This window comes from Nannospalax galili, unplaced genomic scaffold, assembly GCF_000622305.1.
Source record: "Nannospalax galili isolate Female #2095 unplaced genomic scaffold, S.galili_v1.0 scaffold383, whole genome shotgun sequence".
Classification (NCBI taxonomy): Eukaryota; Metazoa; Chordata; class Mammalia; order Rodentia; family Spalacidae; genus Nannospalax; species Nannospalax galili.
The window spans coordinates 238,053-261,668 of record NW_008351346.1 but is presented as its reverse complement, the minus strand read 5'-3'; the positions used below and the strand labels follow the sequence as shown (position 1 = coordinate 261,668).

Sequence of the window (23,616 nt, the reverse complement as noted above, 5' to 3'; positions counted from 1 at the left end):
GATTTTGAAAAAATAGTTCACTTCATTTTAAGAGACATCAAATTCATTTAGCATGAGTAGGCTCTCTTGAAGACATACACGATTTTTACTAAATATTTTACTCTATCACACAGTGTAGTTGCGGACTGTGAATACAATGCTAGGCAGCACAGCTCCAGAAAGTTTTCATTTTGCACAAAAGGAACTCTATACCCACTAAGTAGCACCTTCCTTAATTCCAGTCTCTCTGTCAATAATTTGAGACATCTAAAGTGGCTTCAAAATACTCTGTTTTCTTAGAAAGCCCATGTCTTTGCTTTCACTGATTTAGGATTACAAACGTCAAACACAAATGGTCTGTGCACAATTTAAGGCTCAACCTGGCCCTCGCTAAACCAGCAACAGTCTGTTGTGATAAGAGCAGTCAGAAGTCTTGTGTCCCAGCAGCTCCCACAGCTGGGAAAGGATCCCAGCCTCCACCTCACACACAGCTGCTGCTGTGCTCCAGCCTGCGATTTCCTCTAAAGCTCTGGATTGGTCCACAGAACCACAGAGGGCTGGGAGAGAGCCTCTATATATTCCACAGAGGGAAAGGCTGCTCCAGACAGTGTTGACATTTTCAGAGACCCGTTCTGCTGTTGAGAAGTTTCTGTTCAAAGCTGAGAAGCTAAGCCACTTGCCAAAATGTGTAAAGGACTTGCAGCTCTGCCCCACTCATGCCTGGAAAGGTGAGAACCAAGTTACTTTAGTCTAAGAGATGGAGATGTGGTGAGCCTTTACTCAAACGAGGACACCCAGAGGCAACAGAGGCTCTGTAGTGTAGAGCTGATCTGATGTGAAACAGGTGTTTAATGATAGTCTGGGAATTGTATTATCTGTAAACACTATAGGGATTTTGAAAGATCTGAAATCAAACTCTGAGAACATGGGCTAGTTCATGCATCATTTAATTTACAGAACATTGTTTCCTTCAAGAAGATACCTATTCTGTAGTTGCTTGTTCTGAGTGTGTGTGTGTGTGTGTATGTGTGTGTGTGTGTGTGTGTGTGTGTGTGTGTGTTTTAAAATGTAGTTTCCAATATCAAAGCATTAAAGCGCCTGGGGTTGAATTCTGGGCTCCACTACCTATTATTTGTGTGATTGGGTGATTTATTTAACCTCCTAGTTTCTCAGTCTCCATGTCTGAAAAACGGAGACAAGAAGAGTATCCAGCTCACAGGTTGGTTACAAGGGTGGAGTGAATGCTCCTGTATTTGAAATGCTGTAAGCCTAACTCACACAGAACTATATACTCACCTTTACGAGTGTAGGGACTGGGAGAGCTCTGACCACAGGTTTGTAGGAGGCAGAGGGAACTTCTCATTGTTCTTTGTCCTCTGACTTCATTAGATAGAAGTAACTGGATTTCTGGGCAGAAGAACAGCCCTTGGAACACATGGGGTTATCTATTAGCTAGAATTCTCCAATAAAGGGTTCTCCCTGGGCTGCATGATATCCTGGGGGGAATCCTGAGAATCTAAAGTGTATAGAAAAGCAAATATCTAGAAAACTGAACCCTACCTGATATGAATATGTAGAATGTTTCTCAAAGAATGGATTTGATTAAATTTACTTTGATCTGTAATTATTAAAAGAAAGAAAGATGATCCAACCTAATTCTATCTCCAAAGGCACTGACAATGTTTGTCTGAGAAGGTCGTATTGTTCAGTGGACCATCTAGGACTTCTGCGTTTTTAAAATTTCAAGCTTTCTTTGATGATTTCCACCCTAGAAATAAATTCAAAGTGGTTCATAAGGAGGAAACAGTGTAACATAGTAATTGTTTCCAGCTGCTCCTTCTAGTGATTGAAAATGAAGCCATAGGGAGTCTGATTCCCTCAAGTCTAAAGCACAGATGATTTAAATAGATCAACATGAAGGTTAAGTCTTACAGTAGTTATATTGTAACTAGGGGAACAATATTGTCCAGTGGGACCCTAAAGAGGAAGATGGTTCCAGTGTTCATTTTTCTCCACTCTAACTTACTCTATAGAAAGCTCCAGAAATGCACAAAGAGCTGAGAGGCATTCCAATGTCTTCGACTACAGGATGACGCATTTTTGCTTATTTTTCCATTTTTACAACTGTGAGAGTGGCACCTCAACCCTTCACAGCATTGATGGATGCCTTTAGCCAACTAGATACTGCAAATGTTGTACCTCCTCCTGTGGTGGATAATTCTTACCTCATTAAATGGGTCAACAGTTGACTCTGTAGTGACTGTAACAGTTTGCAGAAGTTTGAGGATCCTGTGACACATTGCTTGGCATTGGGTGAACAATCAATAGACTTGAGTGGAAAGTTTTTCATTGTTACTAATCTTGTCCTATGTTTCCCTTATGTACACATACTGTTTACTGAGATATATGAACAGAAACATTTTGCAATTATTTCTATTACTGTTAGGTATTCAAATTCTTTATCGACATTAGTTTATATTTGTATTTATAATTTGTTTATTTATGTTGGGATTCAAACTCCAGGGCCTCATACAGGCAAGGCCAGCAATTACATACTATTCCATATTTTTCCATGATTGGTCACTACTGTAAGGCATATTTCTAATTACAATATAGTGTGAGAGGCAAATTCCAAAGCAACGGAACTGGTAAACTTTCTCCATGGATAGGAATGGGGGCTGACAAAAGTGTATTTACTTGAGTATATGTCTTCAAGCTTCCCTGCACTGGCTGTAAACTGACTCCTACCTCTTCACCTGCACAGGTACCCACCTTTTCATTTCCTCTCTCATAGCAACTAAAGCAACGTGGGTAGTCCTCGATATTGAGATAAAAATATTTTAAAATCCATATAAAATAAATTAGGGATACACATATGCATTACAATACAAATCAGGGACACATTGGACCAGACTTGATGTTGACATAATTATAGAAATATCTATTTGGCTTTAAAAAGGTTTGCTCAATAAAAGTCCAAGTAGGCCTTACATATTTAAAGAGGAAGATAATCCAAACATTTGAGCAGCAAACAACCACCACTATCTGAGTTCTACCCTTTGCCACGCTGGAACATGTACTGTATGAGTGGAAACCTTACGTAGTCAATGAAGAAAGAAAGAGTTGAGTCAATTAGATGTTTTGTTTTCACCAGTGACTTTCACCTTAAACCCAAAGCTTCTTTTGAAATACATTCTTATGTTCAATCTTAAAGAAGCCTAGAGGCATAAAGGCAAGAGCTTCTCCTGGGGTCAGCTTCATGCTTGGCTGAAGTGTGCACGTTTTCAGCTTACTGCAGCTCTTGCGGCTAGTGACATAAAAAAAGGTCAGAGGGCACAGAAAACTTGGCCAGTGTTACTATAATGTATACCAAGCCTCAGGAAGAAATCTTTGAGTTTACAACCATTCTTGGCACAACCTCCTAGATAGCACATCTAACAATGGCTTAGAATATTTAAGAACATAAAGAGAAAAGGTTTACTTTGGTTCCTGGTTTTAGAGGTGCCAACAGACTGGCACTATTATTTTACAAGGCAGCAAAACATGCTAGGAGTGGGTTGTAGCAGAGCAAAACTGCTTACCTTATCACCACAGAACAAAGAGAAAGATGAAGGGGTTGGGGCATCCCACAATCTCTTCTGAGGATTCACCCCAATGACACCTTCCTCTGGATACCTCCCTGGGGTCTAAGTCTTCTTGTTGTTGTTACTCTTTTTTTGTTTTGTTGGGTTTTTTTGCTCTATTTTGTTTTATTTCTGTTTCTGTTTGTTTGTTTGTTACAGGGTCTCACTGTGTAGTCCTGACTAGACTGAAATTCACTATGTAGACGAGGCTAGCCTTGAACTCATAGAGTTCTACCTGCCTCTGTCTCCAGAGTGCTGGAATTAAAGAGGTGTACCACCATTCCCCAAAAGTGAATGTCCTTATCATAGATCTCTGGGGGACATTCAAGATCCAAAGTAAAATAGCTGTTTTGTGGGTGGTTATTCTGAGACCCCCCCCGCCCCGGCTCTCCTATCTGCTCCCTCTCACAAGCGCTTCCACCATAAGGCCATCTGACATGTGGTCCTCAGCCAGGTCCAAGCTGGTACTAGAACCAGGGCTCTAGAGTCCAAAGAACAGAGAGTTATTTTATTTATGGAGGACCTGGCTTTAGGTATTGTGCTATAAGTATCAGAGAACAGATTAATAATGCCTGGAAACTTCTCTAGGGCTCACTCACTCCTGACTTTGAAGACATTCGCTTGTGGGTAAGACTATTTTCCCTCTTCACCTAGAGGAATTCAGTTTCTTAAACAATCAGCATTTGGTACATAGTAGGCCCTGAATAAATATTTTGCTGGAAAAGTGCATGAATAAACGATAGCACCTAGAGACAGGGCTTCCCAGCTCCACTGGTATCTCCTCTACTTTCCACAGGTGTTTGGGAGGACAGACATTAGCAGGATCATGTTAAGTCGCAGTGGGGGAAATCACTGCTTCTAATAATGAGGGATTCTGACTGGGGCAGATGGGGTACAAGGAGAAGGAAGGTGAAAGAAAGTCCCAGAACTTCCATAATCTCTGCAGGAAAGCCTTGATAAACAGGTGAGTCACTTGTTCCTAAGGATGGCGTGCTTCTGGCTCTGAGTGAACTTTAGGAAATTGCACAGCTGGGCTGTTTCTCATGGAGCTACTATCCCAGTTCTTTTAGCAACTTCTACTCCATAGTTTAACTGATTGCTTCTTCCCAATCTCTTTCATTTAGTCTGAGTTACATTGAATCACTGATGTCAATTCAAACTACTTTCAGATCCCAGAAGCTTACATTATGAAGGGCCCTTGAAAGATTATCTAATCTGTTTCTCCTTTCCTAGCAAGAGCTACAGACTACAGTATAGTAGACATGTCTAGGGAAGAAGTTTATTTATGTTTCTCAGGCCAGTGTTAATGGCTTGTCTTGCTGGTGGGAGAGAAAAGGAATGAAACTTTAATTAATTCAGTCAGGATCAATCATTAGTAACAGGAAATAGGACATGGCTGGAGCTAGCAGATAACAGGTTCCTATCTTTTTTTCCTTTAAAGTTTCAGTCAGTTCTCAGATAACATGGGCTCAGGACCAGATTTTAAAGACTGAGTGGAGTTTCAGTAGGATTAAGAGAGAAAGCCTGACCTTTTGTTACTAGCTAAGAAAGTTACTCAAAAGACTACACCCTTAGGAACACAAGGAAAAACCAGGGTAGGGAAGGGTGTGAATTCACAGCCTGTCCAGGCCTCTCTCTGCAGTAGCCCTTGAACAGGAATGTCAAGATGTGGAAGGGATATTGGTCATAACTCTTCCTCCATTGCTTCCTGCCTGCCGGGGGTTGGGGGCCCCTGGACCTCTGATCTTCATTTCCCCCTCTGGAAATGAGAATTTTTATCCTGTTGGAAAGAAGAGTTATGAGAAATAAATGAAATGATATCTACAAGGTGACAAGGTTTCACAAGTAGATCTCTACTAAATTACTTCCTTCCACCCACTCAGCTTTCCCTTTGTAACATAGGTAGTCCTGAAAACATCCTTCTAGTCAGTCAGTTATGTCTCAAGGCTTTCTCTTCATTTTTTAAAAAAAATTATTTATTGACTTTATTTTATGTGTATGAGTGTATTGCCTGCATGTATGTGAGTGCACTCATGTCGTGCAATGCCGTGGAGGTCAGAAGAAGGCGTCAGATTCCCCTGGAACTGGAGTTAAGGATGAGTTGTAGCTGCCGTGTGGGTGCTGGGAATCGAAGCCGGGTCCTCTGCAAGAGCAGTCTGTTTTCTCACAACCAAGCCATCTCTCCAGCCTCTTTGTTTTCTTTTTTTATTTCAATAATAAAGGTGATTTTTTTTTTTTACCATTTCATTCATAATTTTTCATCTTCATGAAATATTTTTCATGTTTCTTTTTTCCAGAAAACACATTATATACTCTTAATAAAACATTAAAAATTTATTCAAAACCACAATTCATATTCAGAAATTAACAGTAAGTCTTTAACTCTAGTAACTATCTAGTAGACATGCAAATACCCATGGTGGCCATCTTATAACTGGAATATTTGAACTTGGATCCAAAGCTTCACACACTTGAGATTGGGTCCCTTATATCTCTCCCAGTCAGTGCTCCCTCTCTTTCATTTAACTGTAGAACACAGCATTTTTTGGCACAATTATAACAAGTTATATCATACACAAGAATGATCTTTATGGGGAACATAAGCAGAGGACCTGAAATATAGTCTTGACCCAGGACCAGTCATAAGCTCCACTTTGGGAATCACTATCATATTTATAATAGGACATGATCAACTGTATACACCCCTCAATTCCTTCTACCCCACCACCATGTTATTCTGGATTTGGACACCATGCACTTTTTCCATTTTATTTATTTTTAAATATTTTAATTATTATTTCTATTTTATGTGCATGAGTGTATTGCCTGCATGTATGCAAGTGCACCTGTATCATGCAATGCCCTCAGAGGTCAGAGCGTCAGATTCCTTGGAACTGGAGTTATGGATGGTTGTTAGCTACCATGTGGGTGTGAGGATTTGAACCCAGGTCTTCTGCAACAGCAGCCAGTGCTCTTAACCACTGGACCATCTCTCCAGCCCCTTATTTTAATAGTAATTTAATTATTTGTTGCACCTAAATCTAAGCACAGATTTTAAAACTGTAGTAACTATATATATATATATATATATCTATATTTGTTGTTGTTGTTGTTTTTATGTGTATGAGTGTATTGTCTGCATGTATGTGAGCACACCCATGCTGCAGAGGTCAGAAGAGGGCTTCAGGTTCCCCTGGAACTGGAGTTAAGGGCAGTTTGTAGCCAGCATGTGGGTGCTGGGAATCAAACCTGGGTCCTCTGCAAGAGCAGTCAGTGTTTTAATGGATGTTGTCTATAGAGATATTGGTAATCTAGAGCTTAAGCATTAACTACATTCTTCATCAGTTTCATACCGTATATAATGTGTTTTGATTCTTTTCCCCTTACCCTCTTTTATTCCCTCCCCAGTCTCACTTGCCCCATTTTTCCACCCAGCAAGTTCCTTTCTGATTTCCTATGTTTTTGTATGTGTGACCAACTGAGTTTAACTAAAATTGCTTCAATGAGCATGGGTTAGCGGCTTTTTACTGGAAGAATGACTTATCCGTGGCTACATCATTGAAGAAGACTTCCCCTCTCTACCAGTTATTATTAAGGAAGGTTTCATTTACATTATAAATTAGCATTTCATCCAAGTCTTAGAGGAAGGCTCAGGAGCAAACGTGTAGAGCTAGCTTAAAAGAAGCAATCAATTTAAAATGTGTATTTTCCTTTCTACTCATTTGCATCTCAGTGGACTCAATAAAGAACCCTACGTTTCCTTTCAAATAAAGAATGAAACCAAACGCTCCCAGTTTGTAACAGCCACATATGCTAAGTGAAGGTACACAGGAAAGCATGGGGAATTCAGGAAGGAAAAGGGTGTGCTCAGCTTCCTGCACACTGGAAGGGTGAATTGGAATCTAGCAGTCTGTTCTTTGTAACATTCTAAATTCCCAGAGGACAGTGAGAAAAACCCAAAGCAAGACACAGACACATGCCTTGTGACCATGGGGTGTGACCCACTGGCTGCTTCCATACTGTGCTCCATTTTCCTCCAGTCCCTAGAAATGAGAGGGTCACCACTTGTGCCCTTTTGCATACTGCCCAGAAGAAGGCTAGTTTTCCTGACTAGTGGAAGGACTTTCACCCCTGAGGTGGGAATGGGAAAGGTAAGGCAAGATTCTAGGCCTTTACATAGTTAACCAACTTTTTTATACCATCTGGGTATATCCTAGGGTCCTGGCAATCCTTAATTCTATGAATTCAGCTTCTGGTTGCATGAGTCAGGTCAGACATACATATGGGCACAACTGCTATTTCAAACCAGAATGTGGACATATGGAATTAGAAACTGGGTCTTCTAGGGGCTGGGGTGGTAACTCTGTTGGTAAAGTGTTTGCTGTGCAAGTATAAGGACTTGAGTTGGATCCCCAGAACCCACATAAAAAGCTAGGCATGGTGAAAAAGGGGCAGGCAGCAACACATGAGGTTGAACTCTGTCCTCCACATGCATGTACACACAGTGCACCTGTGCACACATGAACACACATATACATACACCCCCCACACACACACAAAGAAATTGGGTCAAGTGGAGCATGGCCGCTCATGCCTTTAATCCCAGGACTTGGGAGGCACAGGCAAGTAGATCTCTGTGAGATCAGGGCCAGTCTGGTCTACATAGTGAGGTCCAGGCTAGTTGGGGCTATAGGGAGACTCCTGTCTCAAAAACAAACAAAGAACCAAACCAAACCAAACCAAACAAACAAAAAAGAAATTGGGTCTTAAAAATCAGTAGATCGGATCACCCTAATAGTAGGAAGCATGTATTATCAGCAGACCTAACCCACATGCACCTTTAGGCTAATCTACCCACCACAGGGTTCTTGCAATTTTGAAATAGAATATTTCCCAGCAAGGCATCCTACCTAGTTACTATATCCAGGTAAGGTAACTTAACCTGACATATTTTTTTCTCCTTCAAGAAGGGAACATTTCAGGGTTTAAAGGAATATGCTATACAGCTCTAGAATCCTTTGGGCAGTGGATATTGGAGCATGTTGGCTTCATGAAAGGTTAAAGAGACCATGGCTATTATGTCCTCAACTATTTCTCCAGATACCTCTCCACAGCACCTAGCACATCTGGACAGAATCTCTCTTGGGTCCTTTCAACTCTACATCCTAGCAAGCTGTTGGCACTGCCCCCTTTAGAGACAGAAGAGGAGACAGAGCATGACGTAAAGAACTTGTGAAAATGTGAAGTATTCTGCTCTGCAAGTGTTTATTATTAGCAGTGAAGTGAAGAGAGCTATTTTGGTCCAGCTATTACTTTTTAGTGATTGTATGTGTGTGTGCAGAACATCTGTTTCTTGATGAAGTACTTGTTTAAGTGATTCAAGAAGTTTAGAAAGAATCAAGATGTTCCATTTAAAAAGTGGCTTCCTGTATTTTGGCAGCTAATTTTAAGTGGTAGTTTACAAGGAACACTTGGGTCCATGGAAGTGTCTAGAAGGTCAGGCATATGGTATTTTCTGGATTCCAAGTCTGGGTCTTAGATCTTGCTTCTGACACCCCCACGTTCAAAGCATGTATGCAACTTGGGCACGCAGATTAACACACACACACACACCCTTACATGGATTTTTATGACTTTGATAAGAGATATATTTTTTGTTGTTGTGATCAGTGATTTACAGAGACATTTGGAATGTGTGCTAGAAGGAGGGAGTGACTTCTGCTGTTACATTTATTTATTTATTTATTTATTTATTTATCTATTTATAAGAGCATCAGTAAACAACTCTTACATATTATAACACAGTTAAAATTTGTATTCATTTGAAAGACAAAAGTCACCAATGTTAGTTCTGCTGCTACAAGTGTAATTCTTAGGAGACCAGAGATAGCCAATATAAAGTAAATATAGTGCTAGAATTTGTATTTAATGAGCCAGAGTGGTGAGTATATTTATTTATTTATTTATCTATTTATTTATTTATTTATTTATTTGAGAGAGAGAGAGACAGAGACAGAGAGAGAGAGACAGAGAGAGAGATTTGTGTACCACAGAGCTTGTATGAAGGTCAGAAGACAGCTTGAGGGAATTGGTTTGGTCCTGGGGGTGAAACTCAAGTCTACAGGTCTTTAAGTTTGGTGGCAGATGCCTTTACCCACTGAGCCATCTGGCCATCCCAAGGGAATGACTTTTCCTTGAAAAAGATGAGTATAAAATGGTAGACTTTTTTTTCTCTTCTTAGACAAATATATGTTTCTTTACTTCATAATTTTATACTTCTCATCACTTCAGGCACTAACTGTGTGGCTCACACTAAGAAATTCTCTAATTTTCTATGGGCAAGAATTGGATGCCTTAATCAAATTTTTGTTGCTATAACAGAATGACTTGAAAGGGAAGGGGTTTTATTTATACTCACAGTTCTGGAGGCTCAGGCTAAAAGCATAAGTTTAGCCTCTCATACAGAATCACAGTGTGAGAGTAGTGCAAAGGTCAAGCAACCATTTGTAAAGGAGCTAACACTGGAGAGGTGGCCTTGCTGTATGCAGCCAGCATTCAGAGGAAGTAATCCAGCCCAGTTTCATCCCTCTCATGACCTAACCACCACTTCAAGAGCTCACCACTGCTACTCTGGGTGATAAACTTCAATGTGTGTTTTAGAAGGGAGAAATCATATTTAAACCATAGCAGTGCCCTACAGTTTAATGCAATTCTGACAGTATTTACCTAGAGCTAAAATCAACTTCTACAGGCTAAAGGCTCAGTCCCACAAGACTGCTCTGCTTCAGATGCTAACAATGAGCATGGCTATAAACAGGGGTTTCCCCCAAATCTATCTTGGGGTTCAATAATTTTACATAGCAGATCACAAAGCTCTGGGAATTATTTACTGGCTTATAATAGAGGATATTACAAAGCTGGGTTATGTGAGACCCTGTCTCAAAAACAAAAAATAAAATTTAAAAAGGAAAGAATATTACAAAGGTCAGGATGAATAGCAGATAAAGAGATACATAGGGCAAGGTATACAGGAGGGAGCATAAAGCATCCATGACTTCACTGGGCACCCCACCCTTGCATCACACAGTCTGTTCTCATTCACAATCAGTCAGGTCTAAACACTGATTTTAGAGACATTGATGAAGTCCTTATCGTTATGTTCATCAGCTTTCTATCACAGCAACACATTAGATAGATCAACTTATAAAGAGAAATGTTTAATTTTGCTCACTGTTTTAGATGTCTTGGTTTATAGTCCACTGACTTCATCACTTTGTTGGGTGGAATGCTCAGTGGAGCACAGATGCTCAACTCATTGCAAGGATGAAACAGAGGGAAGAAGGAGAGACCACCAGAGTCCCAATGTCTCCTTCCAGGGTATGACCACAGTGACTAAAACTTCCCATTAGACACTACCTCCTAAGGCTTCTACCATCTCTTAGCAGTGCCTTGGGCTATAACAGGCCTTTGGGAGATATTTTAGTTTCAAACCATAGCAGTCATTTAGGTATGGATGATTACTGACCCAACCTCTAGCCCCTCCCTTTCCCAAGGAGTAAAGAATGGGGTTGAAAGTTCTAAGTGTCTAGTTATTCTTAGTCTTTCTGGTGACCATCTCCAGTCCCAAACCCACCAGGCTCCATCTCATTAGAGTAGAAGATACCCCTATCACCTGGGAAATTCTAGAGCTCACAATTCCACTATTAAGAAGGTAAAAATACTAAATATTAGAACTTCTATATTGCTAAGGATATTATTACAAGAGTTTCAGGAGCCTTGGACCAAGAGCTAGGGATAGGGATAGAGATTAGTCTCTGTCCATACATCAGTACTAAAGCTTCAACTCTATATCATGTGGGTGTAGGCATATATATTGGTCTCCACACAGCATGCTCAATTATCATCCCTAGGAGATGGGATTTAAACATCTTCTGTTTTACAATCCTAGGGAGAAGAGACATTCCCCTGTCAAATATAGCATCTATACAATGTAAAAGGATTGTAGTTATCGCACACAGAGTCTGTTTAAACAGTCCAGCTCTGATGATTCTACCAACCCTTAATGTTCTAGATCTAATTTAAATGAATCAACCACAAGGGGGGGTTGGAAATCACAGTGCATTGGGATCCCATACAAAGGTGTTCTGGAAACTCTTCTTCATCATCATTTTATTCAATCACTATAAAAGAAAAATATTGGGTCCTCAGTAAGGGTTTGAGTAGAGAGAGCCCTACCCCTTTATGGATCTTTATCTTGATTTAGTGACTTGACACTTGCTTAAACCATTTACAAGTGAGGTTTTTCATTGAATTATTGTCTTCTTAATTTTTAAATTTCTCTAAAATGGCATAAAATAGAAGGAATTTGTTGAAAACTCCTCAGGCTAGATGATGAGAGGGCTTTGTTGATCTACACAACCCTTGAGAGTGTTAAGACTTTGTTTTTTATTTCTCTTTTATTTTATATGTATGTTGTGCCTGCACATTTGTAAGTGTACCTGTGTCATGCAGTGCCCATGTAGAACAGAAGAGGGCATCAGATCTTCTGGAACTGGAGTTACAGACAGTTTTTAGCTGCCATGTGGGTGCTGGGACTCAAACCTGGTCTTCTGCAAGAACAACCTGTGCTCTTAACCACTGAGCCATCTCTCCAGCCCATAGAGAGTGTTAAAGACTTTTGTTTTTAAACCCTTTTAATGTATTTTTATCCATTCAATTTCTTTCTGTTTTAAACATTCATTTTATTTTTAATTAGGGGTGTGTGTGTGTGTGTGTGTGTGTATGTGTGTGTACGCATGCGTTTGTATGTTTTGGGTGTGTGTGGGCGTAAGTGTACTTATGTACATAGTACAGGACCTCTTGGAGGCCAGAGGCATTTACTCATGCTGGAGCTGAGAAGAGTTTGAATATCTTTCAGTCTATTCTGTATATGTACTTGACCATGTCTATAAGTAAAAATGAAATGAGGATGGATTCGTTTCCTACTGATGTTGTAACAGTTGTCACAAGCTTGGTGGCTTGAAGAAACACAAATTTATTCTCAGACAGTTCTGAAAGACAGAAGTCTGAAATGGGTCCCAAGGGCTGCATTCCTTCTGGAGGTTGTAAGGGAGACTTATGTCTTCGTCTTTTCATGATCTAGAAACCACCTTTGCTTATGTCTCCATCTTCAAAGCCAGTGGTTTTACATTTTCCAGTGTCTCAGCTCTCATTGTTACATCACCTTAAGACCATAAGCCCCTTGGCTTCCTCTTTCAATGACCCTGTGATTTACAATGGGCCCTCTAGAAAGGCCAGGATAATCACTTCGTCTCAAGATCCTTAACCTCACCATGTTAGCAAAAACCCTCTGCCTTGTAAGATTCCCAAAGGCCCCACAGGCTAAGATGTGGACCTCATTGGAATGTCACTCTCTGCCTATCATGGGAGGAGATACAGGCATGAAGTCCATGTGACGTCTCTTTTGTATCTACTTCTTTTCTTCCTGTCCGTTCTTTTATCATCTTCAGTGGAAATTTCTCAGTGACAGGCCATAGCTTATCAAGGGTTTGCCCAGACACTTTTCTGCCCAGAAGACACTGCTTTTCAGTTCTGTCTTCTCTGGGGTATCCTAAACCCCTCTCTGGCCATGTTTCTCCCAACTCTCCAGGTCCTTTTTCTTTACTTTATTAACTGGCAGTGTTCTATCAATTGTGATGTGAATTTACATAAATAATGTTACATTTGCATTTTTCTGAGATGGCTCCAGTCTAGAGGAGGACTCTGAACCCAAAGTCTGATGTAATCCATGTGAATGTTTGTCAGCATCATAGCTCCTGTCTTGTGGCAGTTGGGTAGATGTCTGCTTGGTACCTGGATGCTATTCCCACACTAAGCCCAGGACTCTAACTTAGTGACTCCTGCCCCAGTAGCAAAAATCTGTGAGTTTCTAGTCTTCAGTTTTCAATGTATGAAAGCTATAATACAGACTGCAATGGAAATTTAAAAATGTATTTTAGGAAAATGCAAACTTCCATATTAAGGGTTGAGAAGAATCTATAGCGAGCTGGGAGGAGGACAGAAAGAGAGACCTGGGGTCCAAACAAATAATTTCTTCTTCCCTGGCATGCAGCCTCAGCCAAATAATGTAACCCTGAATATATCTTTTTCTGGAAAACTTACTGTAATTCTTCCCTAGGGAGAAATGACTCCTTCCTTTTTGAACTCCTGCAGAGGAGCTTTTCATTTTCCTTATTGTTTATATCAGGGTTTTTTGGGGGGGAGGTGTCTTTGCTTTTGTTTTTGAGACTGACCTCAAACCTGTGACCCTGCTTCTTTGACTTTGCCAGTGCTGAGGCCATAGGTGTGTACCACAGCCAGGGAGGATCACATCTTAGCATTTTCCTCAGATTCAGCTTCCGTTGGATATTTGATATCTGATTTGCATATCAATAATGCAAGGTAGATATTGTCATATCATCATTCTACCAAAGAATAACCATCAGGCCCAGGGTGAGGCAGTGCACCTTACGAACCTTAGCTCAGCCACAGGTATGCCAACTCCAAATCAAGGATTCTTCACATGACAAAGTTGCATTCCCATAAACACCCCGTATTTGTCACCTTATAAAATGGAAGCTACTGGAGGTCAGAAATAATTTCTTATTAATATTATAAAACTTCCCCATAGTATCTAGTATAGACCATGGTAAATAGCCATTGTTCTAGTAAAGTCTGACAAGTGAACTAGTATAGAAATGAATGTAGGAATCAATAGATAGCTCTTGAAAATAGAAATCTTAAGAATAATAAGCTAATGTTTCAACATTTTTCCAGGGAAACAGAAGAGATTGCTTGAAATCTAATTCTCTGCTGCAGAAACAGTTCTTATTCCTCATTACCATGCCATTATTTTATTCAACAAACCCCTTAGCAATTTGTCAAAGATAAATATTGAACAAGAGCTCTGATTGTTTGAGGTAATAAATGCATTGTAAGAGAATATGCTAAGTTTGTGAAGTGATGGAGTGCGTTTTATTATTTATTAAGATCTTGGTTAATTTTCCTTTTTTTCCCCTCCCTTTCCAACACCCTTTATCACCTCTTCCACCTGTTTTTCTGTGAGATGTTAAATGAATTCAAAGTAAGCTCCATGCAGAGCAGCAAGCCTTTAGCAAAGCTCCATGCAGAGCAGCAAGTCCGTAAAGCTCCTTATCATTGGAACTAGGAGGATGCTCAGAGGCTGTGCATACACCAGTGTTCACAGAAATGCTCATGGAAACTTTACTGACCCTTCCACCTTTGGAACTCAAAATTTCCACAAATATCTGTCTTTTTAACTGGAGGACCATTTTCCCACTATTCATTATCTAGTTTCCAAACTGAATTACCAAAAGTCCGGCACTCCTGCCAAACTATTTTGAATAAGATGGGGAATTGAAGGTCAAAGGGAAATGAACTGTTTCTATCCTCCCCGTCTCTTTCCCGCACTGACTCCTTCATTACCCCCAGTAACTTACTCTGAGTGATGAGTTTGTCAGAAGTAGGCCATAAAAGCATGGGAAATGTCCCAATTTCTATGGGAACCCTTAAGTAGGGAGAGAAAAGTGTTTGAGAAAAACAACGCAGTTTTAAAAACATAGAATGAAACAACAGCACAGGGGGATGATGTTGCAAGGTGACTGTGTTGTGCTAGGCAACCACGGAGACGTCACTTCCTTTGTCTCTCCACATTAGTATTCTCAATGAGGGGACCACTTTGCTTTTTCTTCTTCATGCTTTCAGAATTGGAGACCTTCTGAAAGGAGCTTATCTCAAATATCAGTCAAACCGATGTCAGTTGAGTATATGCTATCCTCTCCCTTCATCCAGTTAATGCAAGGCTAGGAACCGATGCCTGTGCCCACACTGCTATGATAGGGACAGCAGCAGGCATAACAATACACAATGTCAATCAAGTATTTACGGATACAAAGTGCTATTGCAGGCCCCTCAATGCATTAGTTTATTATCCTCACAGCCACTTTATGAAGAAGAGTGAGTGGTGATATTTAAGTAACTTGTGAAGGCACCCGGCTGATGGTGGGACTTATAAGATAAAACCAGGTAGTAAGGCTCTGCTTTTATCTTCCACTCCACCCCAACAGCTTACAGCAACTTGATGGTACTTGGTTCCTTTCAAGAGGCTCTGGAGAAACCACAGAACCACACTTAAGCTGTGTGCTGTTTCACTGCTATAGGTACATAGGGAACTCTGAGACACCTCCACAAGAAAAAAGTCAAAAACAAAATAGCCAATAGTGACTGGACAGACGGCTCAGTGATTAAGAGTGTGGACTGCCCTTCCAGAGGACCCGAGCTCAGTTCCTACTACCCACACCTGGTGGCTCACAACCACGTGCAACTCCAGCTCCAGGGGTCTCACGCCCACTCCTGACCTTTGAGGACATCTGCACTTCAGTGCACATGCATACCCCCCATCCATAGACACATTCATATACACATAATTTAAAAATTAAAAGCTCTGAGTAACTCCATGAACATAAATTGTCCTTAATGTTAGTGGAAGAAATATATTCTCTCCTTTGCTCTGCAAATTATTAGTTATGAGACTTTAAAACAGCAATGTATATTAACCTGAATCTTTCTACTTTTAAAATAAGAGGGAGGCAAATTAAAATTCTACATGGTACTTTAAATAGTCTTTTATTTTAGCAGGGTGTGGTGGTACATGCTTGTAATCTCAGAACTTGGGAGATGGAGGCAGGTGCATCAGGAGTTCTATCCTTGGCTACATAGCCAGATGGAGGCCAGCCTAATAACATGAGACCCTGTCTCAAAATAATTATGCCTTATTTTGTGCTTTTATAGTAAGAAAGAGAGAAAGCAGATAATGCTGAAATAGCAGAAGTTGTGAGAGGGGTGAGAGCAGAAGAATTTTAAACTGGCGTATGGTGGAAGGGAGGAGGATAGTATGAACTCAAGATACTGATGAGGTACCAGGCGTGCGTGAAGTGATGGGGAAAAATGGAAAGGAGATTGGAAGCCAGAAAGTGCTGCTTCGAGTGGATAGGATAGATCAGTAGCTGGTCCAGTGGTGAGCACGGAAGATATTGAAAGAGAAAGAAATAGAGAGTGAGGTAGATGTCAGGATAATTCAGTCCTAAAGAAGGCCGATGGATTTAAGTGTGGAGGAGAAAGGGGACAGTGCAAAAATCTTCTGGAAATAAAAACATATGTGACAGCTTAGCTGTTGGAAGAAGGAAGACAATGTGCTAGGATCAGAAAGTGCAGATCATGAGACTAAGACGGTTGCAGTTACAGATAAAGTGGGATGTTGGAAATGGGGAAAGAAACACTCGGTACCTACCTCACAGCCATGAATATCTCGGATCCTTGGTTTTCGCACTTATATGCTGGTGATGCCCATGCTGCAATCATGAAATCTTAACTTGCGGTGGCTAGAGTGTTAGCAGAAGTTTTATCACCACTTTGCTTTCTCCTTTTTTCTTTTTAGACTAAAGATAGGAAAGCTCAAATAACTTGCTCAGTATCACCCAGCAAATTGGTGACTTGATTGACAGTAGAGCAGGGTTTAGTCAAAAACTGCTACAATGAGCCAGGTGTGGTGGCACAGGCCTTTAATCTCAGCAGTGAGGATCAGAGGCAGGCAGATCTCTGAGAGAGTGAAGCCAGCCTGATCTACATGGTGAGTTCCAGGCCAGCTGGGGCTACCCTCTCAAAAGATAAATGTTTCAATGTGTTTTCTTTTCTTCCAGTTGCTTTTTTCCCTGTGAACAACCTAGGTATGTTCCTTCCTTAGCACGGGATTTATAATAGCATTAGAAATAAGCCCTGCCATTTGTTGAGTGTTGTGGTAAATGCATCAAGCACTAACATAAATGTCTCACACGTAGTAACTCACCTTGATATTAGAAAAGATCCTTAAGAGGTAGGTAAGGTATTCTCTCTGCATTTTGAAGATGAGAAAACAAACAAATCATGGTTCTGAGTCTTGTAAAAGCCACGTGTGTGGCAAGGTGAGCTGAGAAGTCTGAGGCAGCATGCCTGCCTTGAGTCACTGTGCTCTTCTGTCACTTTTCTTCTCTCTCTCTCTCTCTCTCTCTCTCTCTCTCTCTCTCTCTCCCTTTTCATTTCATGTGTATGAGTGTATTGCCTGCATGTATGTAAGGGCAACTGTGTCGTGCAATGCCCACAGAGGTCAGAAGAGGGTGTCAGGTCCCCTGGAACTAGTGTTACAGACGGTTGTTGGGCACCATGTGGGTGCTAGGATTCCAACCTGGGTCTTCTGAAAGAGCAGTCAGAGCACCAGCTCCCCCCCTCCCCCCCATTGCTTTTCTTTAAGGAAAAGGGGTTTGTTTGGAGGTAGGATTTGAACTTTCTGAATAAGGCTGAGCTCCTTTCTTGGCTTCTCCTTAGGAACAGCCCTTTCAGGACACAGTTTAGCTGCTTTGCAGACTTCCAGTTACGTGACCTGAAACAAGATTCTCACCAGTTAAAATTAGACAGGTTGTTTCCTTCCAAAGGCAGGGGAAATATTAAACACAGGTCGATGTATTATTTGTGACTGTAAAGTGGACTGAAGATCTGGAAAGTGTCTTATGATGAAACTTAGACAGATTCAGGTGGTCACATGACTCAATTATCCAAAACAGCTGGCTGCTACTCTTCTCTTGATTTTTCTTAGTAATGGAAACTTCTCCTCCACATTTATCGTTCACTGTTTCCATGATTTCATCACAATTATGGTTAGTAAATCCTCCTGAACACCTCCTATTTTAATTTGGGCAATCTCTTCTTTGCAGGAGATTTTTCCACCTACAGAAAGCTGACTTTTTAAATCGTTTTAAATGAATGATCTGTTGTTTCTGAGTTTCTGGTTTGGTACTTCACAGTCTCTGGCAGTTGTTCCAGGGTCCGTTGCTTGGATGTGGTAATCATCTTGGGTGGAGTCGCAAGCTCTGCTGCTCAGGGTCAAGTGTCACTATGGGCACCATCTATCCATCCATCCATCCATCCATCCATCCATCCATCTATCATCCATGCATCTATCCAAATATCCATATATTCATCCATCCATCTGTCCATCTGTTCAACCATCTATCCATCCATCCATCCCGCTATCCATCCATGCATGTATCTATCCACCCATCTATCCTTCTATCCATCCATGTGTCCATCCACCCATCCATCTATCTATTCATCCATCCATCTCTGTATTTCTCCCATCACCCTGGTATGTGTGGCAATATTCAAAGGTGTGCAGAAATGATATGGTGGAGTCAATTAGTCATAGAGCCTTAAACACAGTACTAGGCCCTTTGTCCTGGGGGGACTCACTCTTTTCCCTATTTTCTTTCCTTACCTCCAGTTAAAAGTAACAGCTTCTCAACACTGCTTGAGAGAAAACTAATATACAGCTCTTCCATGAATTTAAGGAAAACAGGCACTGGAGTGGCATCCAGCCTTCCATCATCATCTTCTCTGGGCTCTCAGTTACAAATACCTGAGATAAGACAGAAAAATATCCATGACTGGCTGCCGTTTTTCAAGTTAGAGGAGAACATAAATCCATGCCTCCGTGAATTAATATGTATGTTATTGCTATTAGGAGTAAGAGGGCTATAAGTCACTTGATTTCTTTTTTCGCTTTGAGATAAAGCCTCACATAGCCCAAGCTGATCTCAAAATTAGTGTGGAGGTGAGAATGACTTTGCACTCCTGATTTTCCTGTGTCTGCCTCCCAAGGGCTAGGATTACACATCCCTATGCCTGTCTGGTTACCTTATTTCTGTCTGTTGCTGATGAGGAATGTTGAGTGACCTTTTGGCCATGGCGGAGTCTTTGCACTTCTCATCAGGAATTGGATGTATGTTGTTCTCCCGGGTGGCTGAGAAGTTCTTGCTTCATCAAGCAGACCAGGCTCTAGCACCTTGCCCAAGTTCAGACTGTATTAAACTGCCAGTGAGCAAACAAGGGTGCTGCAAAGATAGATCTTCCCACAATGCCCCGAAGTGAACCAGGATCTCACTTCCCTTAATTAATGCTTTATAGACCCATAGCTCCTGGTTTCTAATACCCAACTTTCTTCCTACTGTCCCCGGTATAGAATTATAAGAAATTGCTTCTGATTTTCCTGATTATTCTCACATTAGTATTTTGATATTTTCCCAGGGATGTAATAATTAAGATAGGGAGTCTGTTTATCCAACAAAGAAGAAAATAAGCTTAGTGAGTTGAATATTAATATCCTATGAGTTAAAGGAAGCAGATACAATCTAATACTAGGTGGTACCAATGTTAAATAAGTAGAAGTGGTGGTGATGGTGATGGTGGCAATAATAATAATTTTGGCTGCATGTATCACATGCTGTTTATCTAGCAGGAACTGGGCTAACTTCTCCCATGATTATCTCTTGCACTCCTCACAGAAATTTTTGCACCAAGCCCTAATGTTAGTCCCATCTTATAGATCAAGGAGCTGAGGGGCAGGGATATTCAGCTTGTATAAGTTCAGTCAGGTAGTAAGTGGTTATTGAAAACTAATTAAGTCAACTTATTCATGACCCATTCTAGGTTATTTTGGGTACTAACCATAAGTGTTTTAATGGTTAGTTGCTGGTGATTATTTCTCTACAACTTTACCATCCGATTATGAAAGCAAGAACACTATTCCCATAATGAAACCAAATAGAACCCACACTTTTGGAGCAAATACTTAACAAGCTGATATGAAGTATTTATATCATTTATTTCACAATATCAACAAAGATCCAGATGTTTGTTCTTTGGTTACACCTTGTATGAAGGTTCACTAACCTGCAATAGGATCTGAAGTGGAATTCTGATACATTTGTAGTTAACATTAGGCAGCAAGAGATCTCACAATCAATGACTGGATCTGGAACTAAGTAGGGATCAAGCTACACCCATATTTCTAAGAGTGAAGGATTAGATGCATTCTTAAAAAATGTGGATTGTTATGGGCAAGGGTTCAATAATAGTCTTACCAACCCAAATGATCTCAGCACCACTCTCGTGTCTAGAGAGAGACCAGTATGTAGTGCACACATTAAAAGTCATCCCTAGCAAATATTCTGCTAACAGTGCATATAGTGTTGACCTTGATAAGGTGAAGCCACCTCTGAAGCCTGGGCTCTCTAAAAAGCTTGCTGCCCATCACTGAGAAGTGGATTCCTGATTGGTACAACAGGGAATTTCAAAGCATACAACAGTGCCTAGCAAGCATCCGATATAGAGCACAGACATTTTTAGTCTGTTAAGTAAATAAATGAGCAGAAGGAGACGCTGCACACAGCTAGGCTTTTCATGGCCTGTGATCCTATGAAACAAGGTTGGCTTATATAAGCATGCATCCTGTTGACTTCCAGTTTTGTGAGTGTGTTTGTGCATATGTGTGTGCAGGCGTACATGCATGTGCGTGCGCCTGCCTATAAAGGCCAGAGGATAAACTTGGCTGTCATTCCTCAGTCACAGTCCACCTTTGTTACTGTTTTCTTTGAGGCAGAGTCTCTCGCTGGCCTGAAATTCACCATGTAGGCTAGGCTGCTGACCACTGAGCCCCCAAGGATCCACCTGTTTCCAGGTCCCCAGCACTGGGGTTATAAGTGTGAGACACCATACATGACTTTTTTTTTTTTTTTTTACAAGGTTCATGGTTCTTCATGCTTGTAGGGCAATTCCCTTTTATCAACTGAGTTTTCACCCAGCCCCTCCCTAATCTTTTATTACATTTACCATGAGGGACTGTGACTGATAAAAATTTTCAGCAGCTGAGGTAAGTGCTTGAACACAGAAATGGCAATTGTTGTTATTAACACTGACAGGAAATGTTAGCACATAGCCAGAGTTTGAAGGACATAATAGATAAATGTGTTTTCTATAAATGTGCAGCATTTGACAGTTGGCATTGTCAATTCCATTTTTTCCCAGCCATCTTGTATTTTGGAGTGTCTTGTAATATAATTAATCACACAAGTAAGAGCTGAAAGCATCATGAGGAATGACTGACTTGTCTTGGGAAGCAGCTGCCACTGTGAAAGTCACAACTCAATTCATTACAAAGATCCTTATCATCTTTCTTCACCTTTCTACCATTCAGAGCACTGAGGAATACTCCATACTAACTAACCCAAGGGTCATTTGTCCTAAGGTCTCATATATGAATTATGTAAGTCAGGTAGAAAATTAGGTATATATTTTAACATATCACACTGTTGACTACTCTTTCATAGCCTGTTAAAGCAAAAACAATGAATGGTTTCTTTTTATTGCAGATGGAAGTAGATTAATTCAGAAAAGAGAGGAGACTAAAGAGAGGGTGGAGTCTTTCTCCACCAAAATGACCGAGCACTGCCTTCTCCCCACCTTGAGGGTCAAGGGTGATTTTAAGCAGTCATTTTCAGAGTATCCCAGGGAGTTGGGAATTTCTGTTCTGGAACTAGCTTGATTTCCACCGACATGTTCTTATACTTCCCTGAGGATTTTCGTGGTCACTCACTACCCTTGTCTCTCCTGGGCCATCTGTGTGAAACAGATACCATCAACCTTAAGTTTGGGATGACCAGCAGCACAAACACATTTCTCATTTCTTGTCTTCTTAGGGGCAGTGGACATGCATCCTCTGGGCTTTGCTCACTACTAGCCTCTCCGTGGGTTATGCTGTGTGATTCAGATCTCAGCTTATTTCTTCCTCTGGATCTCAGATCCCAGCTCTGGAGACTGTAGCTAACACTATTTTAGAGGCGTGAATATTTTCCATGGGTATTTACTGCTTTCTTGGGAAGCAAGAATGCACACAGTCTTCATGTTTAAGGAGACAAGCCTTGCAGTGTTTTATCAGCAGTGTTTTGTCATCTGGAAAGACCTAGAGGGCACTTCTTCAGTAATTGTAGCTCATACCTCTCCATGGCCAGCAGGGGGCATTGGCAACACAAATTTAAGTTTAAACTAGATTGTTCAGTGCTGGAGCATGTCTTCTGGAAATGTGTCTTGAAAACCCTGTCCTGGACACTCCAATATCCCTGCAGAATGCTTTTCTTCTTGTCTGTTCATGTTATGTATGGAATCTAGAATTAAGTCTGCCTGTGATTGTCAAAACCACAGGACTCTTCTGTGCCTCAAGGCCTGTTTCTTTAATCTGGTGAGATGTAGTCTCATAGCTGTTTCCAGATTTCCAGTCTCATCAAAATATATCCTGTAGGGAGTGAGAGATATATCAGTGGTAGAGTGCTTTCCTGGTATATATAAGGTCCTGGGTTCAATCCCCAGCACCACCATCTATTTATGGAGAGAGAGAGAGACAGAGAGAGAGAGACAGAGAGAGAGACAGAGAAATAGTTCTCTCCACTTGACTTTTTTTCCCTTTTCCATACCTAATTCTTACTTTTTTGGTGCTATGAAATCATACCCAGGCATCAATCTACAACTGAGCTGCATTCCGGCCTCAGCCACTCCTCTTCTCTATTTCCAGTAACTTTAAACATAGAAATAGAAATCAGTCATTTGATGGTCCTTGTAGTTACCTAACGACTTTATTTCCTCCAGTAAACTAAATCAGAGACAGATAGTCCTCCGTTACTCATTCTGTGTCACACCCCAATATTCTGCCTACTCCACCCCAAAGTTCAGTTTAACTATCAACTGGGTTTACTCAGTCATGTATTCATTCATCAATCTCTATAGCAAATCTTCATTGACCGTCTATGAAATACCAGACCCTGTGCAATGTGCTTCAGCAGTAACTATAAACAAAATGAATACCAACCCTACTTTGGGGGACTTAACACATCTATGGGAAAGATAGGCAAGACTCAGATGTTTATGCAAAAATAGAAGTGCAAACTGATAAATTATACGATTGAACTCCCTGAGTTTTATCATGATGATGTCACATCTATATTTTTCTTTTTCTTTTCTTTATTTTTATTTTATGTGTATGAGTATAACGCCTGCATGTGTGTAAGTGTACCTGTGTTATGCAATACCTGGGGAG

The 23,616-nt window shown here is 40.7% G+C and overlaps 1 protein-coding gene across 2 annotated transcripts in view; it reads left to right on the top strand.

Moving 5' to 3' along the window:
- The first annotated feature begins 581 nt into the window (after positions 1 to 581).
- Rgs5 (regulator of G protein signaling 5) overlaps positions 582 to 23,616 on the top strand; it is a 51,062-nt gene continuing 28,027 nt past the window's right edge. The window contains exon 1 of one of the 2 annotated variants that reach the window (XM_008848220.1): positions 582 to 707. In XM_008848220.1, coding sequence (XP_008846442.1) covers positions 664 to 707 — 44 coding nt within the window. In that variant the 5' untranslated portion in view covers positions 582 to 663. The remainder of the gene's footprint in view (positions 708 to 23,616) is intronic. The other variant, XM_017801980.2, reaches the window with a different exon arrangement.